Genomic DNA, 20,966 nt, shown 5'->3' on the forward strand with positions numbered 1-20,966 from the left:
AGTGGAAGGCAGGCTGGACCCTGCAACATTTTTGGAGCCCATGTCTTCTGTGGATGACTAGTCTGCTAATGGACTGTGATGCACCACTATGACAAACCTCTGTGGAAATGCCCTTGGTTGAAGCAGGAAGCTTTGCTCAAGATCATGCCGCACTCATCAATGTAGGGTCAGTGTGAAGACACAAAGACCTGGCACCCTCAGAGCAGTGGCAGACTGCATGCATATGTGCTAAGTCGCTTCAGTCGTGTCTGATTCTTTGTGACCCTATGGACTGTAGCCCACCAGGCTGCTCTGTCCATGGGATTCTCCAGGCAAGAATACTGGAATGGGTAGCCATGCCCTCCTCCAGGGGATCTTCCCAACACAATCTGGGGATTGAACCCACGTCTCTTGTGTCTCCTGCACTGGCAGACAGGTTCTTTACCGCTAGCACCACCAAGGGAGGCTACTCCATAGGGCTACTCCAGCTTCAGAGCTCCTTCTAGAGGGCTCTGAGGCCCTTGCTGAGGCTACATTTCAGCCCAGCTTCTCCCTCACCCACTCCTGTTTCCTTCCCTAGTGGGAGTATGATCCTGAGAACACAGTCAGATAGATTTCCTCACATTAATCCCTATCTCACAGTCTGCCTCCCAAATGACCCAACCTGCAGTAGCCCTTTTTTGGTTTTGTTTTAGATTTATTATTATTATGAATTTACTTTTTGTATATTTCAGCTTCACCATGCAGCCTGTGTTATCTTAGTCCCCTGACCAGGCCTTGAACTGGAGCCTCCTGCAATGAAAGAGCGAATTCTTAACCACTGGACCACCAGGGAAGTCCCAATAGCCCTTTTTTGTTTAATATTTATTTGACTGCATTAGGTCTTAGCTGTGGCACAAGAGATGGATCTTTGTTGCAATGCAGGAGCTTTTGTTGCAGTGCAGGGACTCTCTAGTTGTATCACATGAGCTCTAGAGCTCTCAAGCCCAGTAGCTGCAGTGTGTGGGCTTAGTTGCCCCTCAGCATGTGGGATCTTAGTTCCCTGACCAGGGATCAAACCCACGTCTCCTGCACTGCAAAGCAGATTCTTAACCACTGGACCACCAGCAAAGTCCCCCAATAGCCCTCTTTTGATATAAAAATCTCATACTTGCATGATTGGCTTGTCTCCCAACCAAATTTTTATATAAATTTCATAATTAAAGCACAAATGCATTCTCATTGTAAAAGCAAGGGTTTTGGTAACCCCTACCCATAACAGTCCCAAACCACCATTTGCAACTCCAGTAGTGCCTCCTCCAGTTACTGATGTATCCTCCTAGGAAGTCCCATCTCCTCTCCCTGCCTTGACAATCTCTGCTATCATCTGCATGTCTCAACCAGTCAAAATTTTGAACAGCATTAACTTTCTGCAATCTGTATTATAAAACCAATATATTTTCCCCAAATATAAAATGGTATTAGAATGCCTTGTCAAATGATTTGTCAAATACCTTAATTCTTCTATAGGGATTAACTTCCAGCCAATCAAGAGAGAGAATACAACTTAGTTTAAAGGCATATGAGGAAAAGGGGAGAGGAGGGACTCTTTAAGACCAAGTGGGAGGATTCATGTCTTAGTCAGGAAAATAAGCTGTTGTTTATATAACTTGCAAGAAGATAAAGTTTCCACATTCACAATATGTTTAGACAAGTTTAAAATGTTATAAACAACACTTAGGTATTAATTTACGTATAGATTCATGATGAAAGCCTAAACCCTCACAAACTCTACAGTCAACATTAAGTCACAAGGAGCGCAAGTGTAGGCCACTCAAAAGGCCTCCCAAAGAGGAATTTCACGGCATGGTCTTGTGTTCTACAGGACATTGGAAGTCCTTCTAAATAGAGGTGTTAGTCACTTGGTCCAACTCTTTCCAACCCCACGGTGTAACCCACCAGGCTCCTCTGTCCATGGAATTTTCCAGGCAAGAACACTGGAGTGGGTTGCCATTCCCTTCTCCAAGGGATCTTCCAGACACAGGGATCAAATCTGGATCTCCTGTATTGCAGGCAAGTCTGAGCCACCAGGGAAGCTAATAGAGGTGAGCCCAAGGTCAATTCAATTCTGATGCATCCTAGTGCTGACATGTGCTTTGGGCAAGCAGAAAATTCATTCTGAAGTAGAAAAGAAAAGCCTCCCTCCCCCAAAAAACCAACTTGAGATTTCTTAGGAAATAGATCTCACTTGGCAGAAAATAGTATCTTCAAAATGTTCCCACAATGCAAAACTGCCCTACGGGATAAAAACTAGTTATTTCAGAGGAAGAGGGACTCTAATTCCAAGTACAAGATGAGAAGAGGCAGAATGGGGACAATGTCTAGGAGGGGCGGGGACAACAGCATGAACAAACTCCTGAGAAGTGTCAGACTACAGAGAGGGAATAACAGGCAGGTATGAAAGCACACTGGTGTACTTGCTGTATCACTACGAATGCTTTTGGCTGCAAATAACAGAAAACCCACTCAGCATATTTTTTAATCTTTCTCATGTAATAAGAAGTCTGGAGATGGCTTTTGCTGGTGTTAGTTCAACAGCTCGGTGATGTCAGGGTTCACATTTCTGTGACTCAAAGCCTATTCCTTGTGGTCATAAGATGAATGTGGCATAGCCAGGCCTAACTGGAAGGTGTCGGGTGAAAGGGGTCGGAAATGGAGATAACCAGGCAGCCAACTCTTGATCACCATAACATGAAAACGGTAAGCAAACTGGGCTTTTTCAAAAGGAGAGAGCTTCCAAAATGGGTGGGTGCTGAGTCCATCCAAATGGAACCTAAGCTCCATTTCTAGGGAAACATGGAAATTCCTACACACATTACTGTAATGGCAGAGGAAAAAAACACCTATTCCAAACTTGTGTTTCTTCATACTGACCAAGAAACTAAGTACACAACTCTCTTTCCCCCCAAAAGTTTAGAGTTTCTAAATGTAGTGAGAAGAAAACATGAATTTAAAGTGCTATAAAACACAAACAAGTTCAAAAAGGTGTGTTTATTTACAAAGGAACAGAGCATAATAAAGAACAAAGGAAATAAAATGACAGGTGTACATATTTACATAGCAAGTGAGGGCAAAACTTATCAAGAAGATTCTTTAAATACTTCTACAATCAAGCATTTAACAGTCAAAATCAGCTTCTAAGAATAATTCTTTATCACCTCAAGTTTTTTAGGGGGTTCAATCTATGATTCAAAGTATGACTCTCTTGGTGAAAAAATTATAATTTTATATTTTTTGAAAATCTCCAAGTTGCTGGAGGCCAGGTAAACCATATCACTACCAATCTTTAAAAGAGCCAAAGACGCTTAAATAAGCAAGTCATAACTGATTTAAGAAATCTTTTTTAAAAACTCAAATGTACTATCATTGGCTGTGCAGTACAATACAGACTTAGTTTACACTGCTTTCTTAATCCACTAAATGGTTTCCGTTACCTTATAATGAGATCTTACCATTCTCAAATGAGAAACGTTAAATCCTTTACTATTTAGCTCTTAGGAAAATCATTCAAAGTATTTATTCAGCTTTAATAAACTTAACATATGTGGGGAAAAAATGAAAAAGATCCATACACCTGACTATCATCAGTAGCCCGTTAACTCTTGGATCTTATAAAACCAGACATAGGTCAAGATCCTTCAGACGTCTGCACTAACATACCCCAGCATATGGACTACATTTAAATTCATTAACAGGAGACGCGATCCTTTCACATGCAGGGGAGGCATGTAGGTACACTTCTGCAGTCCTGCCTTCTAGGTGTAGACACAGCCCCTATTGCTCATGGCTTGGTCTACACCTGCTGGGTTTGTTGGTTCTTCTTTTAGTTCAACATACTTCTGACTTAAGATACGGTGTCCAAACTGAAATAAAGCAAATGTTTAATACATTATTCTGATGTAAAAAAACAGAATAGCATACCAAATGACGCGATGAGGCTTAATTCATTCAATAGTAAGTAGTTGTTTGAGAGCGGGCTATGTGTCAGGCAGGGTGCTCAGGGCTGGGGTCACAGAAAGTGAGACCTCAGTTCTGCCGGAACTGACAGAGTAGAACAATTCTCCTCTGCTCTGCTTTGCTCTGCGAGTTGTCATCTGCTTTTTAGCCTCCACCCCTCCTCCTTAGCCACTCCAGTGCCACCCACCGGACTTTAGACTCTGTCCCTCTTTCTCTCTCCCCTTGTTCCCACGGCTTAATCTTCTTTAATTCTCAACTAAACTATGAGATGGGAAACCAGCCCCCAAATTAGGATTATATCTGAAGTAATGCAAAGAGGCTTCAAATAAGGAGCAATCTTCAGAGTTAAGAGTTGAAATATACTGTGAATTTTTTTAAGTGTCCAGGGAGCAAGGTCATCAAAGATAATTATAAGCTCATTTGCTTTGTTAAGCACAATTATAAATATTCTATTTATCTAAATAATCCAGTCTTTACATGTGACGAGGAAAAATACTGGGAGTATTCCCATTTAAATATGGTTAGGTTGAATCTATTACATCACTCCTCTCTGCTCCTCTCAAAGTTACAGATGCCCGGTTCATACTGGGCGGCGACAGTGACAGACAGCAATGTCAAGTTAGCATGTGTTCAGGAGAAACCATTAGAAACTTATGTACAAGTATTTTTCAAATCAAATGTTTTATCTCAAAAAATGCCATAGTATGCTAAAAGCTAAAATGAGCATGTAAGTGAAAGTCAGTACAAAAACCAGAACATTAGCAGCACACAGTATCAACAAACAATTTTATGGCCCAGTCCACATAATTACTTCAAGAGAATTTGAAGGTAAAGATACATCATGAACAATATGCATGAGAAAAACTGAAAATTTAACCTTACATTATAAGCGCACCCTTGAAGTTTCTGGACTAGAAAATGGAGAAGACTCCCAACAATTATCTTCTTTCTCAAAGGAATCTTCTTCTTGGAATGCAAATTTCTGCTTAAGTGCATGGGATATTAGAGACACTGGATCCCAAGGTGAGTCTTCTCTTTTCCTTTTATGAATGGGTCTGCCTCCAGGGGACCTTTAAAAAAATGGAATAACTTAAAACTTTGTGTATTAAGTTCCTTATTGAAGAGCTTCCCAGGTGGCACTAGTGGTAAAGAACCCGCTTGCCTGTGCAGGAGATGTAAGAGACACAGGTTCGATCCCTGGGTCAGGAAGATTCCCTGGGGAGGGCCTGGCAACCTACTCCGATTGAATTCTGGAGAATCTTGTGGACAGAGGAGGCCAGCAGGTCCCAGTCCATGGGGTCACAAACAGTTGGACACAACTGAAGCAACTGAGCACATAAGCCTTGACAAGCACAGCAAAAATCTAAGCATTATATAGCAGAAATAGAAGCATAATATAATCTACTTCGTCTTCAAAAGATTGGAATGTTTTGCCTTAGGATAACAAATATAAGGGTGCAATGGATTAGGAATCAGACAGCTGAGAAACCATATGGGGCTCTACCACAATCCATTATAACCTGGGATTTATCAAATATCATCTTCGTTTTTTTATTTTCTAATTCTCCAGTGGGTAGAAAAGTTTAAATATTTAATAACTTTTAAAAGGACTATGGAGTTCATGAAAAGAAAAACATCAGGCTCTTTGTTCACTCACTCAGTCTGAATGCTGACTCTTTCGCCAGGCTCCATTTTTACACTTTGGGGGTAGAGAGGTAATCCTGCTCCCGTGGAACACTCTAGGGGCAGGAGTTCATCAGTGAACAAGTAAGCAAGAACATCTGGGGCAGCAATTAGTGCTGTGAATAAAATAAAAGAGGGAGGGACTTCCCTGGTGGTCCAGTAGCTGAGACTCCCCGCTCCCAATGCAGGGGCCCCAGGTTTGAGCCCCAGTCAGGGAACTAGATCCCACTGCCACAACTAAGAGTTCGCATGCTGCAACTAAGACTCAGCACAGCCAAATAAGTATTTTTTTAAATACAAAATAAATAAATAAAAGAGGGAAATGTGATAGTAGCTAGGATAAAGCGCTTTTGATGAGATGATGAGGATAAGTCTCTTAAAGGATTTGCCATTCTTCTTAAGGAAATGACAAGCAGTCAGTTTTATTGTAAACATCCAACGGATGCATCAGAAAGGAGGCTGGCATCTGTCAGAAAGGGAAAACAGGTACAACTGGAGTGCAGTGAAGTAAGATGGGAAGTGGGATGGGACGTCAGAGACACGAGGGCTGAATCCAGGCCACAGCAAGGTGTCAAGATTTCATTCTAAGCACAGTGAAAACCACCAAAGGATTTTCAGCAGGCGAATGGCATGATCTGACTTCAATTGTTAAAGATCACTCTGGTTATTATTCACATATGGAGAACAGACAAGGAGGCAAGAATGAAAAGAGAGTGACCAGTTAAGAGGTCACTGCCAAAGTCGAAATTATATAAAATGGTGGCTTACAATGAAAGGTGGCAGTGGGGACCATTGAGGGTACATAGATTTGAGTGTGGCCTCCCCCCTCAAAAAATGATAACAGGAAAAACACATAGAAGAATTGAAAAGGACTTTCTTTAAAAGTACAATAAAAAATAGAAAGAAATCAGTAGAGGAAAGATATGAAGATAAGACAAATAATTCTGGCATTCGAACTTCTAATAGGAGCTTCAAGAACGGAGGGAAAAAATAGGAGACGTATCAGAAAAATATTACAAGAAATTTTCAAAAATAAAGGACAACTGATTGAGTCCGTAAGTGATCAGCATGAGAAATTTTAAAAGAACACTCCAGGGCTCATCATCATGAATTTTGAGAAGATTAGGATCAAAAAGAAGATCTCAAATGTTTCAAGAATAAGGGAAACAAGTTTCATACACAGTATCAGGAATTAAAATGACATTAACCTTGCAACAGGAACACTGAAAGCTAGAAACCGATGAAATAATGTCTTCAAAATTCTGAGGAAAAATGATTTTCTGCTAATTATATATCCAGCCAAACTAGCAAGTAAGTATAGGAATTAAAAAAAAAAAGTTTCAGATATGTAAGGTCTTAAAATAATTTAGCTTTTATGCATTCCTCAGGAAGCTACAGAAGAGGGAACACCCAGGAAGTGGGCGATGCAACACTGGGCAAACAGAATGCCTATGATGACAAAGGAAATCCTTAGGATAACAATGTAGCAGGTTTAGAGCAACAAGTAAGATTAGCGAAGGGCAGAAGGCTCCAAGAGGGGATTTCCAGGGGTTGAGGGGAATTCAAAGAGGCAATAGTTAACTGCAATAAAAAATAAAATTAGTTAACAAATAAAATGTAATTGTAGCATATGAAATAGCTTTCCTGTGAATGTTTATTATTATAATAAGGATATAAATTCTGAACATGTATTTAAGACTGTGACTTAACCATATTGGAAGATGTAATAAGAAGTGTATGTGTGCATGTGTGTTAGGAGGTAGAATGTCTAAGAGAATGTATTTCAGATTTTTAACAATTCCAGTAAATATAACTAAAATATCAAAAAATAGCAAAAGTACAATGTTTCAAAAATATGAAGATAAGACACTAGAAGAGTCACAAAAATTTGAAAATGATTCTCTCTAGGAGCCATGTTTGGGGTGAAGAAGAATCAAAGAGAAGACTTATATATGTTTACTTTGATAAAATAATTTCTTTAAACACCACTGATAAAATTTTGGTTCATTTTGCAAATTATGACAACATACCTTTCAATAGCACGTAGTTTAACCTTATTCATATCCTTTAGAACATCCAACATGTTTGGAACAGCTTCATTTTTCTGGTTTTTTGAGTGATGACTATAATTGGTCTTCCCAGCATCTGGGTGCTGTTGTTTCACTTCAGTTGTTGAATTATCTGATGCACAAATACTATTAGATGCTATTTTCATGAGAGGAGAACATGGAGGCTGTACAGAAGAAATCTGAGGAGGCGGTGGTGGAGGAGGAGAAGAGGGACGCACTGAACTTGAAAACGAATCTTGTTTGACATTGAGTTGAGTAGCCCCTGATGATGGCTTTTGTCCAAAACCACTAGGCCTGCCATTCAAGTCCAGGAAACCTAGAGAAAATTTAGTCTGTTGAAAAATCACACAAAACTGTCTCCGACATGACATGTAACACTAATTAGAATCAAAATAGGAACAATTTCTGTAATGCTATCATAACAATGACACAGTGGCCAAGAAGGAGAATCAACCTTATCTGCTTAGCAATTTTTGGAAGAGTCAAGCAAATAGTAAATTTCTTTTTAATCCAATTAGGATTCTCTGTGTAGGGGGAAGGGAGAGAATGCATTTCAAAGAGAAAATAAAAAATGTTTTCAGTTACAATCTAAATTTCATTTTCAGTTTACAAAAGCTAAAACACAATCAACAGCTTGTGGCTAGAAACACACGAACTGATATATTCACTCTATAAGGACACTGTAGAAACACCCAGACACATATTTTCTAGGCAAGAGCCTAAGATGGGTACCAAATACTTAAATTTTTCACAACAGATTTGCTCCTAAAATCATACGTAACATGACTACTTTTTAAAAAGTGTATATATAATCTCATTTTTAATTCTATAGTAACATATTCTATATAATATTTCATATAAATTATAAATATATAATACTATAAAAGTATGGGTTATAAACAAACATATATGTGTTTATATAGGTGTTTCTACATACATATAGATACAGTGTGTGTATGTATATTTTATTTAAAGCAACTCACATCTCTAAAAATTTTAGAGAGAATTATCTAGAAAACAGTATTCACCTAGATTTGATGGAAGTATAGCAGCCATAACTTCAAACGACAAATATATGAACCTCAAACCTATAAATTTCCAATGCTTTTCTAAAGACTTAGAAAGACTGTATCCATATCCTCACCCATATCCTCTACATCTGCAGATTCAAAAAACTGCTGATTGAAAATATTTTTTTTTTAAATTCCAGGATAGTTTCAAAAAGCCAAATTTGATCTTCCACACCCTAACAACAGTTTACATAGCAATTCTATTGTATTTACAATAATTTGCATTTTATTAGATATTATAAGTAATGAGAAATGATTTAAAGTATACAGAAAGATGGAGGATGTGACAGATTATATACAAATATGCCATCTTATTTAAGGGACATAAGTATCCTTGGATTTTGGTGGCCACAGGGGTCCTAGAACCAAAATGCTGAGGGACAACTGTACTTAGAAAATAGGCTTTTGAATATAAAACTACAACCTTTGGCAGCATAGCTAGCTCTTCTTTAAACCAAAGCCATTCTGGTCACTACAAATGCATCTTAATTTATTCTTAACAAACATCAGCAGTTATACACACACACACGCAACATCCTTTCACATTCCATGTCATTCAGAAGATACATTAGCAGCAAACATTCTTTTCTTACTTAGAACTGCACTGACTTAAAATACTAGAGAAGTATCATCCAACCAAAACAAAAACCCAGTGTTACTTACCAGCTTTTGTACTGTTTCCCAGTTCTTGCCGTCCCACAATTGCAGCAATCTGAGAGCGAAGAAAAGCTAGCTCATCTTCAAGGGCAGTTATCTTTTTAATTGCAGTTTCACTTTCAGGCCAATCATTTTTTCTTGGTTTGTTATGCCTTACAGCAGGTGTCAATGGACCTTCAAATAGTTGCAAAGGATGAAAAGATGCAATTTTCTCCTCTTCTTCATTTTTCCATGTACTATGGGTGGAATGAAGGAAAAAACGGATAGAGAGATGGGGGAGGGAAAATTTTCTAAGAGAAATAATTTCTTTCAGTCAAAGAACAAAAACACCAAAACAAAATCAGAATAGCTCTCTTTACTCTACAACTGTCTGTAGACTCACTGAGGACAAGCAGTATCTTACACAACTTTGTATCCTCAATCCCCAGAACAGAACGCTGCCTTTAGCAGGTGACCAGAAGTGATCAGTGAAGAAAGGGATGCATCTGGCTTTCAAACTATAAACCAAAAATAATTATCCTATAACTGTTCTATTAATGTCAAACCGTACAAATGGATTTATTTAGAAATAAAGTTAATCTACTTAGAAATTCTACATATTTGGAATATAAGGCTTGAAAGGATTCCATGTTATACTGGGGTAAGTACTCTAATTTTTTGAAAATTTATAAACCAGCTTTACATAGAATAAATTTAAGCAGAAATTTTGAATAATTGACCTTTATTGTACTTACAGCCTGTATCTGAATACACTAACTCCTAAGTTAGTATTCCCAAGCAGTAAAACATCCAAATGATGAAATATATTTAACATCATTGCCTGGTACACAGTAAACACTGTATAAATTTTGGTTAAATATATAAAACAAAATAGATCTAGTATTGGATGTCCTGGTGGTCCAGTGGTTAAGAATTCGCCTGCCAATGCAGGGAACACAAGTGTGATCCCTGTCAGGAAGACTCCCCTTGCCGAGGGGCAAATAAGACTGCGCACCACAACTACGGAGCCTGCGCTCTAGAGCCCACAAGATGCAATTTACAGAGCCCACGCTCTGCAGCAAGAGGCTACCACAGTTAGAAGCCCCTGCACTACAACTTGAGTAGGCCCCACTCTCCACAACTAGAGAAACCCACATATAGCAACAAAGGCCTGGAGCAGCCAGAAATAAATAATTAAAAACAAGAAAAACAGATTCAGTATTTAGTATACAGGAAAGAGCTTTCTCCTAAAAATGAACGTGGTAATCTTCAAATCCTTTTAATATCATTCCTTTGCAGGCCTGGGTTGGGTTTAAATGTGCGTTAAGAAAAACAAGCCAAAAATGAGAAAAAACACCAGTCATCCTTATCATGAAGACATTAGTAGGACTCAGTGTACTATAGAGCTAGACAAAATAAATGAAAAGGCTCACTTAGTCTGAACACACTTCAACACAGGCAAGAATTCAGATTGTAGCCCACACCCCACTTTTCCAAGATATGTAGAAAAATTACCGAAATCTGAGATAACTGGCTTCTTCATCATTTGCCACACACCAAACGTCAGCAAAAGACGGAACTACAGAGCCACAGTTAGCCGGGTCCACAGAGTTCAAGAGCGGAACCAGCTAAAGGGAAAAGGGGAAAGAAAGTCAGAGCTCTGCGGGCAGTCAGGGGGAGACACATGCCTGTAGAAACTGCTTACACAAGTTAAAAATCCACAAGTGTGAAAGGAGAAAGCATATGCAAGAGAAAAACATACACCTGTTAGCAAGAAAAAGGACTCAGGAAAACATAGTTCTCAAGTCTATGCATATGGCACTATTCTCTCCCCTAGGAATGCCATCCAACATAAAACACTGACTAAAAGAATCAAAGAAACGACTCAGGGGTTTCTTCACATCTGGCAATCTTTGGATATAATTAAAGTAATAAAGTAATAAAGACAAAAACACAAATGAAATTACTTGTTTCCAGGATAAGCTACAGGTGTTTGGTTTGCAGGAAACATTTCTTCTTCTATTCCAGTCTATGTCCCTATTTCCCTATAGAAATTTTTATACATGGTACTTAAATAATACATGTTGACTGACTTACCTCAAAATTAGGCCTGGGACAAGGTTCTAAAGGAAGAAGTTTCCCAACGATACGAACAATACTCCGAGCTGATCCATAGTCTTTATTTTCCCAAATGTGTAAAACCTATTTAAACATAAATCATTATTTAAAAAGTAGTACTGTGTTGAGCATGTTTACATTGTTTATGAAAAGAACAAATGTTAAAGATAGAATAGCATTTTTTTTAAAATATAGAATAGCATGCTTTTATTTTCTTCAAAGAATCAAACTATTCACATGTATTTTTTAAAAACGAGGGGTACAGGGGAGTGCAGCTGAGGGAGGCAGTTAACATAAGCATATTGCAGGAAGATCTTTTGAGAAAGCACCACAAATTCATTTCTTTTTATTTCTGATAATGACCAAATACCCTGGGGAACTTTATTAAAAATTGACAATGTCAATTTCTCAAGCAATGAAGTAATACAAAGTATACTCATGTAATTTCCTTTAAAGAGGTGAATAAATGAATCATGCCCTAAACAATTTAAGAATGCTTTACTTATTGTGGTATTGGCACAAAAACAGACATGTAGATCAAAATAACAGAACAGAGAGACCAGAAATAAACCCACCCATGCACGATCAATTAATCTATGATATGGGAAGCAAGAATATACAATGGAGAAAAGACAGTCTCTTCAGCAAGTGATGTTGGAAAGATGCACAGCTACATGCAAATCAGTGAAATTAGAACACTCCCTTACAACATGCATAACAATAAACTCAAAATGATTTAAAGACCTAAACATAAGATATGATACCATAAAACTCTTAGAACAGAACATAGGCAAAACACTCTCAGACATAAATTTTAGCAATATTTTCTCAGATTGGTCTCCTAAGGCAAAAGAAATAAAAGCAAAAACAAACAAACGGGATCTAATCAAACTCAGAAGCTTTTGCACCACATGAAAATCATAAACAAAACAAAAAGACAACCTACAGAGTGGAGGAAAACATTTGCAACCAACAACTGGATAATATCCAAAACATGGAAAAGAAATGCAAAAAAGCAAAATGGCTATCTGTGGAGGGCTTACAAATAGCTGTGAAAAGAAGAGAAGTGAAAAGCAAAGGAGAAAAGGAAAGATATAAACATCTGAATGCAGAGTTCCAAAAATAGCAAGAAGAGATAAGAAAGCCTTCTTCAGCAATCAATGCAAAGAAATAGAGGAAAACAACAGAATGGGAAAGACTAGAGATCTCTTCAAGAAAATCAGAGATACCAATGGAACATTTCATGCAAAGACGGGCTTCATAAGGACAGAAATGGTATGGACCTAACAGAAGCAGAAGATATTAAGAAGAGGTGGCAAGAATACACAGAAGAACTGTACAAAAAAGATCTTCACGACCCAGATAATCACAATGGTGTGATCACTGACCTAGAGCCAGACATCCTGGAATGTGAAGTCAAGTGGGCCTTAGAAAGCATCACTACGAACAAAGCTAGTGGAGGTGATGGAATTCCAGTTGAGCTATTCCAAATCCTGAAAGATGATGCTATGAAAGTGCTGCACTCAATATGCCAGCAAATTTGGAAAACTCAGCAGTGGCCAAGGACTGGAAAAGGTCAGTTTTCATTCCAATCCCAAAGAAAGGCAATGCCAAGGAATGCTCAAACTACCACACAATTGCACTCATCTCACACACCAGTCAAGTAATGCTCAAAATTCTCCAAGCCAGGCTTCAGCAATATGTGAACCGTGAACTTCCTGATGTTCAAGCTGGTTTTAGAAAAGGCAGAGGAACCAGAGATCAAATTGCCAACATCCGCTGGATCATGGAAAAAGCAAGAGAGTTCCAGAAAAACATCTATTTCTGCTTTATTGACTATGCCAAAGCCTTTGACTGTGTGGATCACAATAAACTGTGGAAAACCCTGAAAGAGATGGGAATACCAGAACACCTGATCTGCCTCTTGAGAAATGTGTATGCAGGTCAGGAAGCAACAGTTAGAACTGGACATGGAACAACAGACTGGTTCCAAATAGGAAAAGAAGTACGTAAAGGCTATATACTGTCACCCTGCTTATTTAACTTCTATGCAGAGTACATCATGAGAAACGCTGGGCTGGAAGAAGCACAAGCTGGAATCAAGATTGCCGGGAGAAATATCAATCACCTCAGATATGCAGATGACACCACCCTTATGGCAGAAAGTGCAGAGGAACTAAAAAGCCTCTTGATGAAAGTGAAAGTGGAGAGTGAAAAAGTTGGCTTAAAGCTCAACATTCAGAAAATGAAGATCATGGCATCCGGTCCCATCACTTCATGGGAAATAGATGGGGAAACAGTGGAAACAGTGTCAGACTTTATTTTTCTGGGCTCCAAAATCACTGCAGATGGTCACTGCAGCCATGAAGTTAAAAGACGCTTACTCCTTGGAAGGAAAGTTATGACCAACCTAGATAGCATATTCAAAAGCAGAGACATTACTTTGTCAACAAAGGTTCGTCTAGTCAAGGCTATGGTTTTTCCTGTGGTCATGTATGGATGTGAGAGTTGGACTGTGAAGAAGGCTGAGCACCAAAGAATTGATGGTTTTGAACTGTGGTGTTGGAGAAGACTCTTGAGAGTCCCTTGGACTGCAAGGAGATCCAACCAGTCCATTCTGAAGGAGATCAGCCCTGGGATTTCTTTGGAAGGAATGATGCTAAAGCTGAAACTCCAGTACTTTGGCCACCTCATGCGAAATGTTGACTCATTGGAAAAGACTCTGATGCTGGGAGGGATTGGGGGCAGGAGGAGAAGGGGACGACAGAGGATGAGATGGCTGGATGGCATCACTGACTCGATGGACGTGAGTCTGAGTGAACTCCAGGAGTTGGTGATGGACAGGGAGGCCTGGCGTGCTGTGATTCATGGGTTGCAAAGAGTCGGACACGACTGAGCGACTGATCTGATCTGATACAACTTTCTAGTAGCTACATTTGAAGAGTAGAAAGAGACAAGTGAAATTAATTTGCTTAATGTATTTAATTTGTATATGCATATTATGTCAAAGTGAAATCAATATTTTTAAAAAATAATATCTTTATAATATTTTTTTCAGACTAAATCTTCAAAATCCATTGTATATTTTATACCTATAACAGATCTCAACTTAGACATTTCAAGTATTTAAAAGTGACATTCACACTGATCAGCACAGCCTATGCTAAAGATGCCCGACTTAATTAACATAATTATCTCTGTGGTTCTGCAGATCACTCACAGGTGCACCCTTGCTAAGAACCACAGGCCTAGAGGCTCCACTACAGTGATGGCCACTACTGTCACACACAGTCACGTAACTCTTGGTTAATGTGAATGTCTTGCTCTGCAATTCCCATTCTGCCAAACTTCTGTCCTTCTCTCTCATTCCGTCATTGCCACTAACTATCTTGACCACTCTTATGATTTCACCTCCTCTTCTATTTCTGCTCTGGCACCCTCCTACTGACTTCACTAACTTTCCTAAGTAGGGATTTTCAAGTTGTTTCAAAGATATGTTCAGTTCAGTTCGTCTCTCAGTCGTGTCCGACTCTTTGCGATCCCATGAATTGCAGCACGCCAGGCCTCCCTGTCCATCACCAACTCCTGGAGTCCACCCAAACCCATGTCCATTGTGTTGGTGACGCCATCCAACTATCTCATCCTCCGTCGTCCCCTTCTCCTCCTGCCCTCGATCTTTCCCAGCATCAGGGTCTTTTCAAATGAGTCAGCTCTTCGCATCAAGTGGCCAAAGTATTGGGAGTTTCAGCTTCAACATCAGTACTTCCAATGAACACTCACTGATTTCCTTTAGGATGGACTGGTTGGATCTCCTTGCAGTCCAAGGGACTCTCAAGAGTCTTCTCCAACACCACAGTTCAAAAGCATCAATTCTTCGGCACTCAGCTTTCTTTATAGTCCAACTCTCACATCCACACATGACCACTGGAAAACCCATAGCCTTGACTAGATGGACCTTTGAGACAAAGTAATGTCTCTGCTTTTTAATATGCTATCTAGGTTAGTCATAACTTTCCTTCCAAGGAGTAAGCGTCTTTTAATTTCATGGCTGCAATCACCATCTGCAGTGATTTTGGAGCCCAGAAAAATAAAGTCTGACACTGTTTCCACTGTTTCCCCATCTATTTCCCATGAAGTGGTGGGACTGGATGCCATGATCTTCGTTTTCTGAATGCTGAGCTTTAAGCCAACCTTTTTCACTCTCCACTTTCACTTTCATCAAGAGGCTTTTGAGTTCCTCTTCACTCTCTGCCATAAGGGTGGTGTCATCTGCATATCTGAGGTTATTGATATTTCTCCCAGCAATCTTGATTCCAGCTTCTGCTTCCTCCAGCCCAGCATTTCTCATGATGTACTCTGCATAGAAGTTAAATAAGCAGGGTGACAATATACAGCCTTAACGTACTCCTTTTCCTATTTGGAACCAGTCTGTTGTTCCATGTCCAGTTCTAACTGTTGCTTCCTGACCTGCATACAGGTTTCTCAATAGGCAGGTCAGGTGGTCTGGTATTCCCATCTCTTTCAGAATTGTCCACAGTTTATTGTGATCCACACAGTCAAAGGCTTTGGCATAGTCAATAAAGCAGAAATAGATGTTTTTCTGGAACTCTCTTGCTTTTTCAGTGATGCAGCGGATGTTGGCAATTTGATCTCTGGTTCCTCTGCCTTTTCTAAAACCAGCTTGAACATCTGGAAGTTCACCGTTCATGTACTGCTGAAGCCTGGCTTCGAGAATTTTGAGCATTACTTGACTGGTGTGTGAGATGAGTGCAATTGTGTGGTAGTTTGAGCATTCTTTGGCATTGTCTTTCTTTGGGATTGGAATGAAAACTGACCTTTTCCAGTCCTGTGGCCACTGCTGAGTTTCCAAAGTTGCTGGCATATTGAGTGCAGCACTTTCACAGCATCATCTTTCAGGATTTGGAATAGCTCAATTGGAATTCCATCACCTCCACCAGCTTTGTTTATAGTGTTGCTTTCTAAGGCCCACTTGACTTCACATTCCAGGATGTCTGGCTCTAGGTGAGTGATCACACCATCGTGATTATCTTGCTCGTGAAGATCTTTTTTGTACAGTTCTGTGTATTCTTGCCACCTCTTCTTAATATCTTCTGCTTCTGTTAGGTCCATACCATTTCTGTCCTTATGAAGCCCGTCTTTGCATGAAATGTTCCATTGGTATCTCTGATTTTCTTGAAGAGATCTCTAGTCTTTCCCATTCTGTGGTTTTCCTCTATTCCTTTGCACTGATTGCTGAGGAAGGCTTTCTTATCTCTCCTTGCTATTCTTTGGAACTCTGCATTCAGATGCTTTATCTTTCCTTTTCTCCTTTGCTTTTTGCTTCTCTTCTTTTCACAGCTATTTGTAAGGCCTCCTCAGACAGCCATTTTGCTTTTTTGCATTCTTTTCCATGGGGACGGTCTTGATCCCTGTCTCCTGTACACTGTCCATCGTTCAGGGATGAACCGGTGTCCATAGTTCATCAGGCACTCTATCTATCAGATCTAGGCCCTTAAATCTATTTCTCACTTCCACTGTATAATCATAAGGGATTTGATTTAGGTCATACCTGAATGGTCTAGTGGTTTTCCCTACTTGCTTCAATTTAAGTCTGAATTTGGCAATAAGGGTTCATGATCTGAGCCACAGTCAGCTCCCAGTCTTGTTTTTGCTGACTGTATAGAGCTTCTCCATCTTTGGCTGCAAAGAATATAATCAATCTGATTTCGGTGTTGACCATCTGGTGATGTCCATGTGTAGAGTCTTCTCTTGTGTTATTGGAAGAGAGTGTTTGCTCTGACCAGTGCGTTCTCTTGGCAAAACTCTATTAGCCTTTGCCCTACTTCATTCCGTATTCCAAGGCCAAATTTGCCTGTTACCCCAGGTGTTTCTTGACTTCCTACTTTTGCATTCCAGTCCCCTATAATGAAAAGGACATCTTTTTTGGGTGTTAGTTCTAAAAGGTCTTGTAGGTCTTCACAGAACTATTCAACTTCAGCTTCTTCAGCGTTACTGGTTGGGGCATAGGCTTGGATTACTGTAATATTGAATGGTTTGCCTTGGAAATGAACAGAGATCATTCTGTTGTTTTTGAGATTGCATCCAAGTACTGCATTTCAGACTCTTGTTGACCATGATGGCTACTCCATTTCTTCTAAGGGATTCCTTCCTGCAGTAGTAGATATAATGGTCATCTGAGTTAAATTCACCCATTCCAGTCCATTTTAGTTCGCTGATTCCTAGAATGTCGACGTTCACTCTTGCCATCTCCTGTTTGACCACTTCCAATTTGCTTTGATTCATGGACCTAACATTCCAGGTTCCTATGCAATACTGCTCTTTATAGCATCAGACCTTGCTTCTAGCACCAGTCACATCCACAACTGGGTATTGTTTTTGCTTTGGCTCCATCCCTTCATTCTTTCTGGAGTTATTTCTCCACTGATCTCCAGTAGCATATTGGGCACCTATCGACCTGGGGAGTTCCTCTTTTAGTATCCTATCATTTTGCCTTTTCATACTGTTCATGGGGTTCTCAAGGCAAGAATACTGAAGCAAATCTTCAACTATCCCTCGGTCTTTGTTATTTTTAACCTCAATTCTGAAATTCAAAATGCTTCATTATGGACATCCTCTATCATCAAAGTCAAATAAAAAATGAATATAGAAAACGCCAAATCTGAATCTCTTTTCTTTCCTACACCCAGAACCATGTATCTAATTATCAGCAAGATATTTGTATTTATATATTCCAACACATTTAACTTATCTCCCTAGGAGAAAGTAGTTCCTCATACTGAGTTGTCCATTTTTTATTAATGGCTCCATCATTCTTCAACTTACTTTTGTTCAAAATCCTTTATTTATCCTTGACTATTCTAATTCACCATACCAAATAGCAATAACTTGCCCATTTTCTGTATGCCCCTCTATTATTTTTGTGTCTGTCTTATATGTACTTTTATAGCTGTATGTATATATTTCTCATGTCTCACACTGTATTTTAAGAATCATGAATACAAGAAAGATGTGTTGCCACCGTGCATCACCTACAGAACAGTGCATATTGTCTGAGATCTTAGATGTCATAGCTACTCAGTAAGTAGACAAAATCTGATTTGTTTATGATTCTGACACCAACTCAACCTCTCTCCTGAATTTGCTGAACTATGAAACTCATCATTCTATAACAAATGTCAAGCATTTTTTTTTTCAACTTTTTATTTTATACTGGAGTATAACTGATTGACAATGTTGTGTTAGTTTCAGGTTCAAATAAATTACCTTAAATAAAACCACTAGAATTTTAAAAATATTTTATCTATGAGGGTCATGTCTATCTTTTGCTTGGTTTCGATCTTTCATCAGCTTTTGACCCTTCAAGTAAATAGGTTCCTAATAATCATATCCTTTTTTTTAACTCAAATTATCAAAGCTACACTACTGCAAACTTGCCTTTGTTATACCTTATACAGAAGTAACAATTTTGCCTTGAATGTTGACATATAAATCATTTCCAAAATAAGACCCCAAATACAACAGGTCCATTCAAATCCATTAAAAACGATTTACCTGGTTTATGGGAACACCAAAATATTCCAGCATTTCTCTTAAGATACTCAATATGAATGACATTGATGAGGCAAATACAGAAGCAAATTCAAAGAAACATTGTTTCTTCATACCTTAAGGGGAAAAAAATAGGAAAACATTACTCTTGATAAATAACTGCTGCACACACAAACAAAAAAGCCTTCGTTACACATTACACCATCAACTAAACTAATCTCTCTGGCCAGCATTATTTTGAGGTGAGGAGAGACAAAGAGCAATGGGAGAATGGGGAAGGGCTGGTTAAAAAAACAAAACAAAACAAACCAAAAAAAACCTTCAGTTTATCAGTTAAGTTGCATTAAAAATTCATAGGATTTTTTTTGACCCTCCCATGGACGGAGGAGCCTGGTAGGCTTCAGTCCATGGGGTCGCAAAGAGTCAGACATGACTGAGCGACTTCACTTTTACTTTTCACTTTCATGCACTGGAGAAGGAAATGGCAACCCACTCCAGTGTTCTTGCCTGGAGAATCCCAGGGACGCCAGAACCTGGTGGGCTGCCATCTATGGGGTCGCACAGACTCAGACACGACTGAAGTGACTTAGCAGCAGCAAGGGACCCAGTGCTAGTGTGCTCAGCTGTTCAGTCCTGTCCAACTCTTTGAGATCCCGTGGATTGTAGCCCACCAGGCTCCTCTGTCCATGGAATTTCCCAGGTAAGAATACTGGAGTGGGTTGCCATAGAGTCCTTCAGGGGATCTTCCCAACCCAGGGATCGAACTCACATCTCCTGCATCAGCAGGCGGATTCTTTACCAACGCACCACTTAGTTAATAAATATCAGTCAAGGATAGACTGGAAACTTAGCAGGAAGCCTTCAAGTTAGTTGCAATAGCGAAAGCCGAAAGCTTCGCCTCCCTCCGAAAGCTTCGGCTGAGACTAAGCAAGGATGAGTTCAGCCCTTCCTTGAGAGCAGGCAGATGGCCGACTAGAGACTTTGACCAAACAAAAGGAATGATAACACTTCCTTACTGATATATTGGAGTACCACCCATCCCTCCTCGCTCATTCTAAAGATAAGGATTATGAAGCCCGGATAGGTGACGTGACTTAGTCACCCAACTACTAAATAACAGACCGAGACTAGCTCCGGCTTACGTCACTCCCTTTGGCCCCAAGCCGCCTCGGGGTCTCGCCCGCTCGGTGATCACCGTCGCCTGGTTCACCTTCCTCCGAAGCCCAGCCTCCCGGCAAACACGGGAACTTCAAGCTGCAGTCATTAAGGAACCTCGCGGCGGAATCCGCAGAGGACGAGGCCAGGCGTGCTCTCGTCCTGATCCAGGAGCGCTTAGAGGTCCACACGTGCCCGCCCTCGCGTCCCGGCTTGCCTGCCACGGGCGGAAACGACACTTCCACTGGCCCCGGAATTGTCCCTGAAGCCCCTCACCCAGCCGGGGTATCCGGGATGAAGACTCGGCCCTCCTTCCGTGCGACACTCAACCTGCGGCTTAGACCTAAACGCTGCTTCCGCGTCCTCGGACGAAAATTAAACTCCGCGGGCCTTGACCAAAGCCCGATGTCATTGGACAAACCTTTAGGTCGCTGCTTGTGATTGGTTACGGAAGGTTATTTAGACCCACTGAATGTCCTTTTCCTTCAAGAGGGCGGGTCTTCAGCGGGGCAGCCAATGGAAGCTTAGAGCCAACGAGTGGGCGTGGCAGATCACATAAACATGGCGACGCATGCTCAGATCGTGTCTCTAGGTTTCCCCAGCGCTGTCACATACCTGCGTAGGAAGCCTGGCGTTGTGGAGTCTTTATGGCCTTTGGCTCAGGCTCACGATCCCGAGTTCGTGCCCCGTA

The 20,966-nt window shown here is 40.1% G+C and overlaps 1 protein-coding gene across 4 annotated transcripts; it reads right to left on the bottom strand.

Annotated features, from left to right (window-relative positions):
* Positions 1-2,990: 2,990 nt before the first annotated feature.
* MTFR2 (mitochondrial fission regulator 2) lies at positions 2,991-20,782 on the bottom strand. 4 transcript variants are annotated; one of them, XM_086317997.1, is made up of 8 exons: positions 20,263-20,782; positions 19,124-19,236; positions 11,531-11,635; positions 10,949-11,061; positions 9,461-9,690; positions 7,689-8,043; positions 4,858-5,045; positions 2,991-3,881 (listed from the first exon to the last, which is right to left on the bottom strand). In XM_086317997.1, the coding sequence occupies exons 2-7, from the start codon at positions 19,232-19,234 to the stop codon at positions 4,859-4,861; spliced, it is 1,101 nt and encodes a 366-aa protein (XP_086174123.1). In that variant the 5' UTR covers positions 19,235-19,236; positions 20,263-20,782; the 3' UTR covers positions 2,991-3,881; position 4,858. The 4 variants fall into 4 exon arrangements, with proteins under 4 accessions (XP_086174123.1, XP_086174124.1, XP_086174125.1 ...); XM_086317998.1 differs by having other exon boundaries at positions 20,243-20,688; XM_086317999.1 differs by having other exon boundaries at positions 20,331-20,641.
* Positions 20,783-20,966: the final 184 nt, after the last annotated feature.

The sequence above is a fragment of the Bos grunniens genome, chromosome 9 (genome assembly GCF_055505025.1).
Source record: "Bos grunniens cultivar Pamir isolate PY7600 chromosome 9, Bosgru_T2T1.0, whole genome shotgun sequence".
Taxonomy (NCBI): domain Eukaryota; kingdom Metazoa; phylum Chordata; class Mammalia; order Artiodactyla; family Bovidae; genus Bos; species Bos grunniens.

Coding starts and splice junctions, on each gene's coding strand:
- MTFR2 (XM_086318001.1), bottom strand. CDS start 19,234: ATGAAGAAACAATGTTTCTTTGAATTTGCTTCTGTATTTGCCTCATCA. Junction 9,691..10,948: donor GCCAGTTATCTCAGATTTCG/GTAATTTTTCTA, acceptor TTCCACCCATAG/TACATGGAAAAATGAAGAAG. Junction 3,882..4,870: donor CTAGTCCAGAAACTTCAAGG/GTGCGCTTATAA, acceptor GCTTTATTTCAG/TTTGGACACCGTATCTTAAG.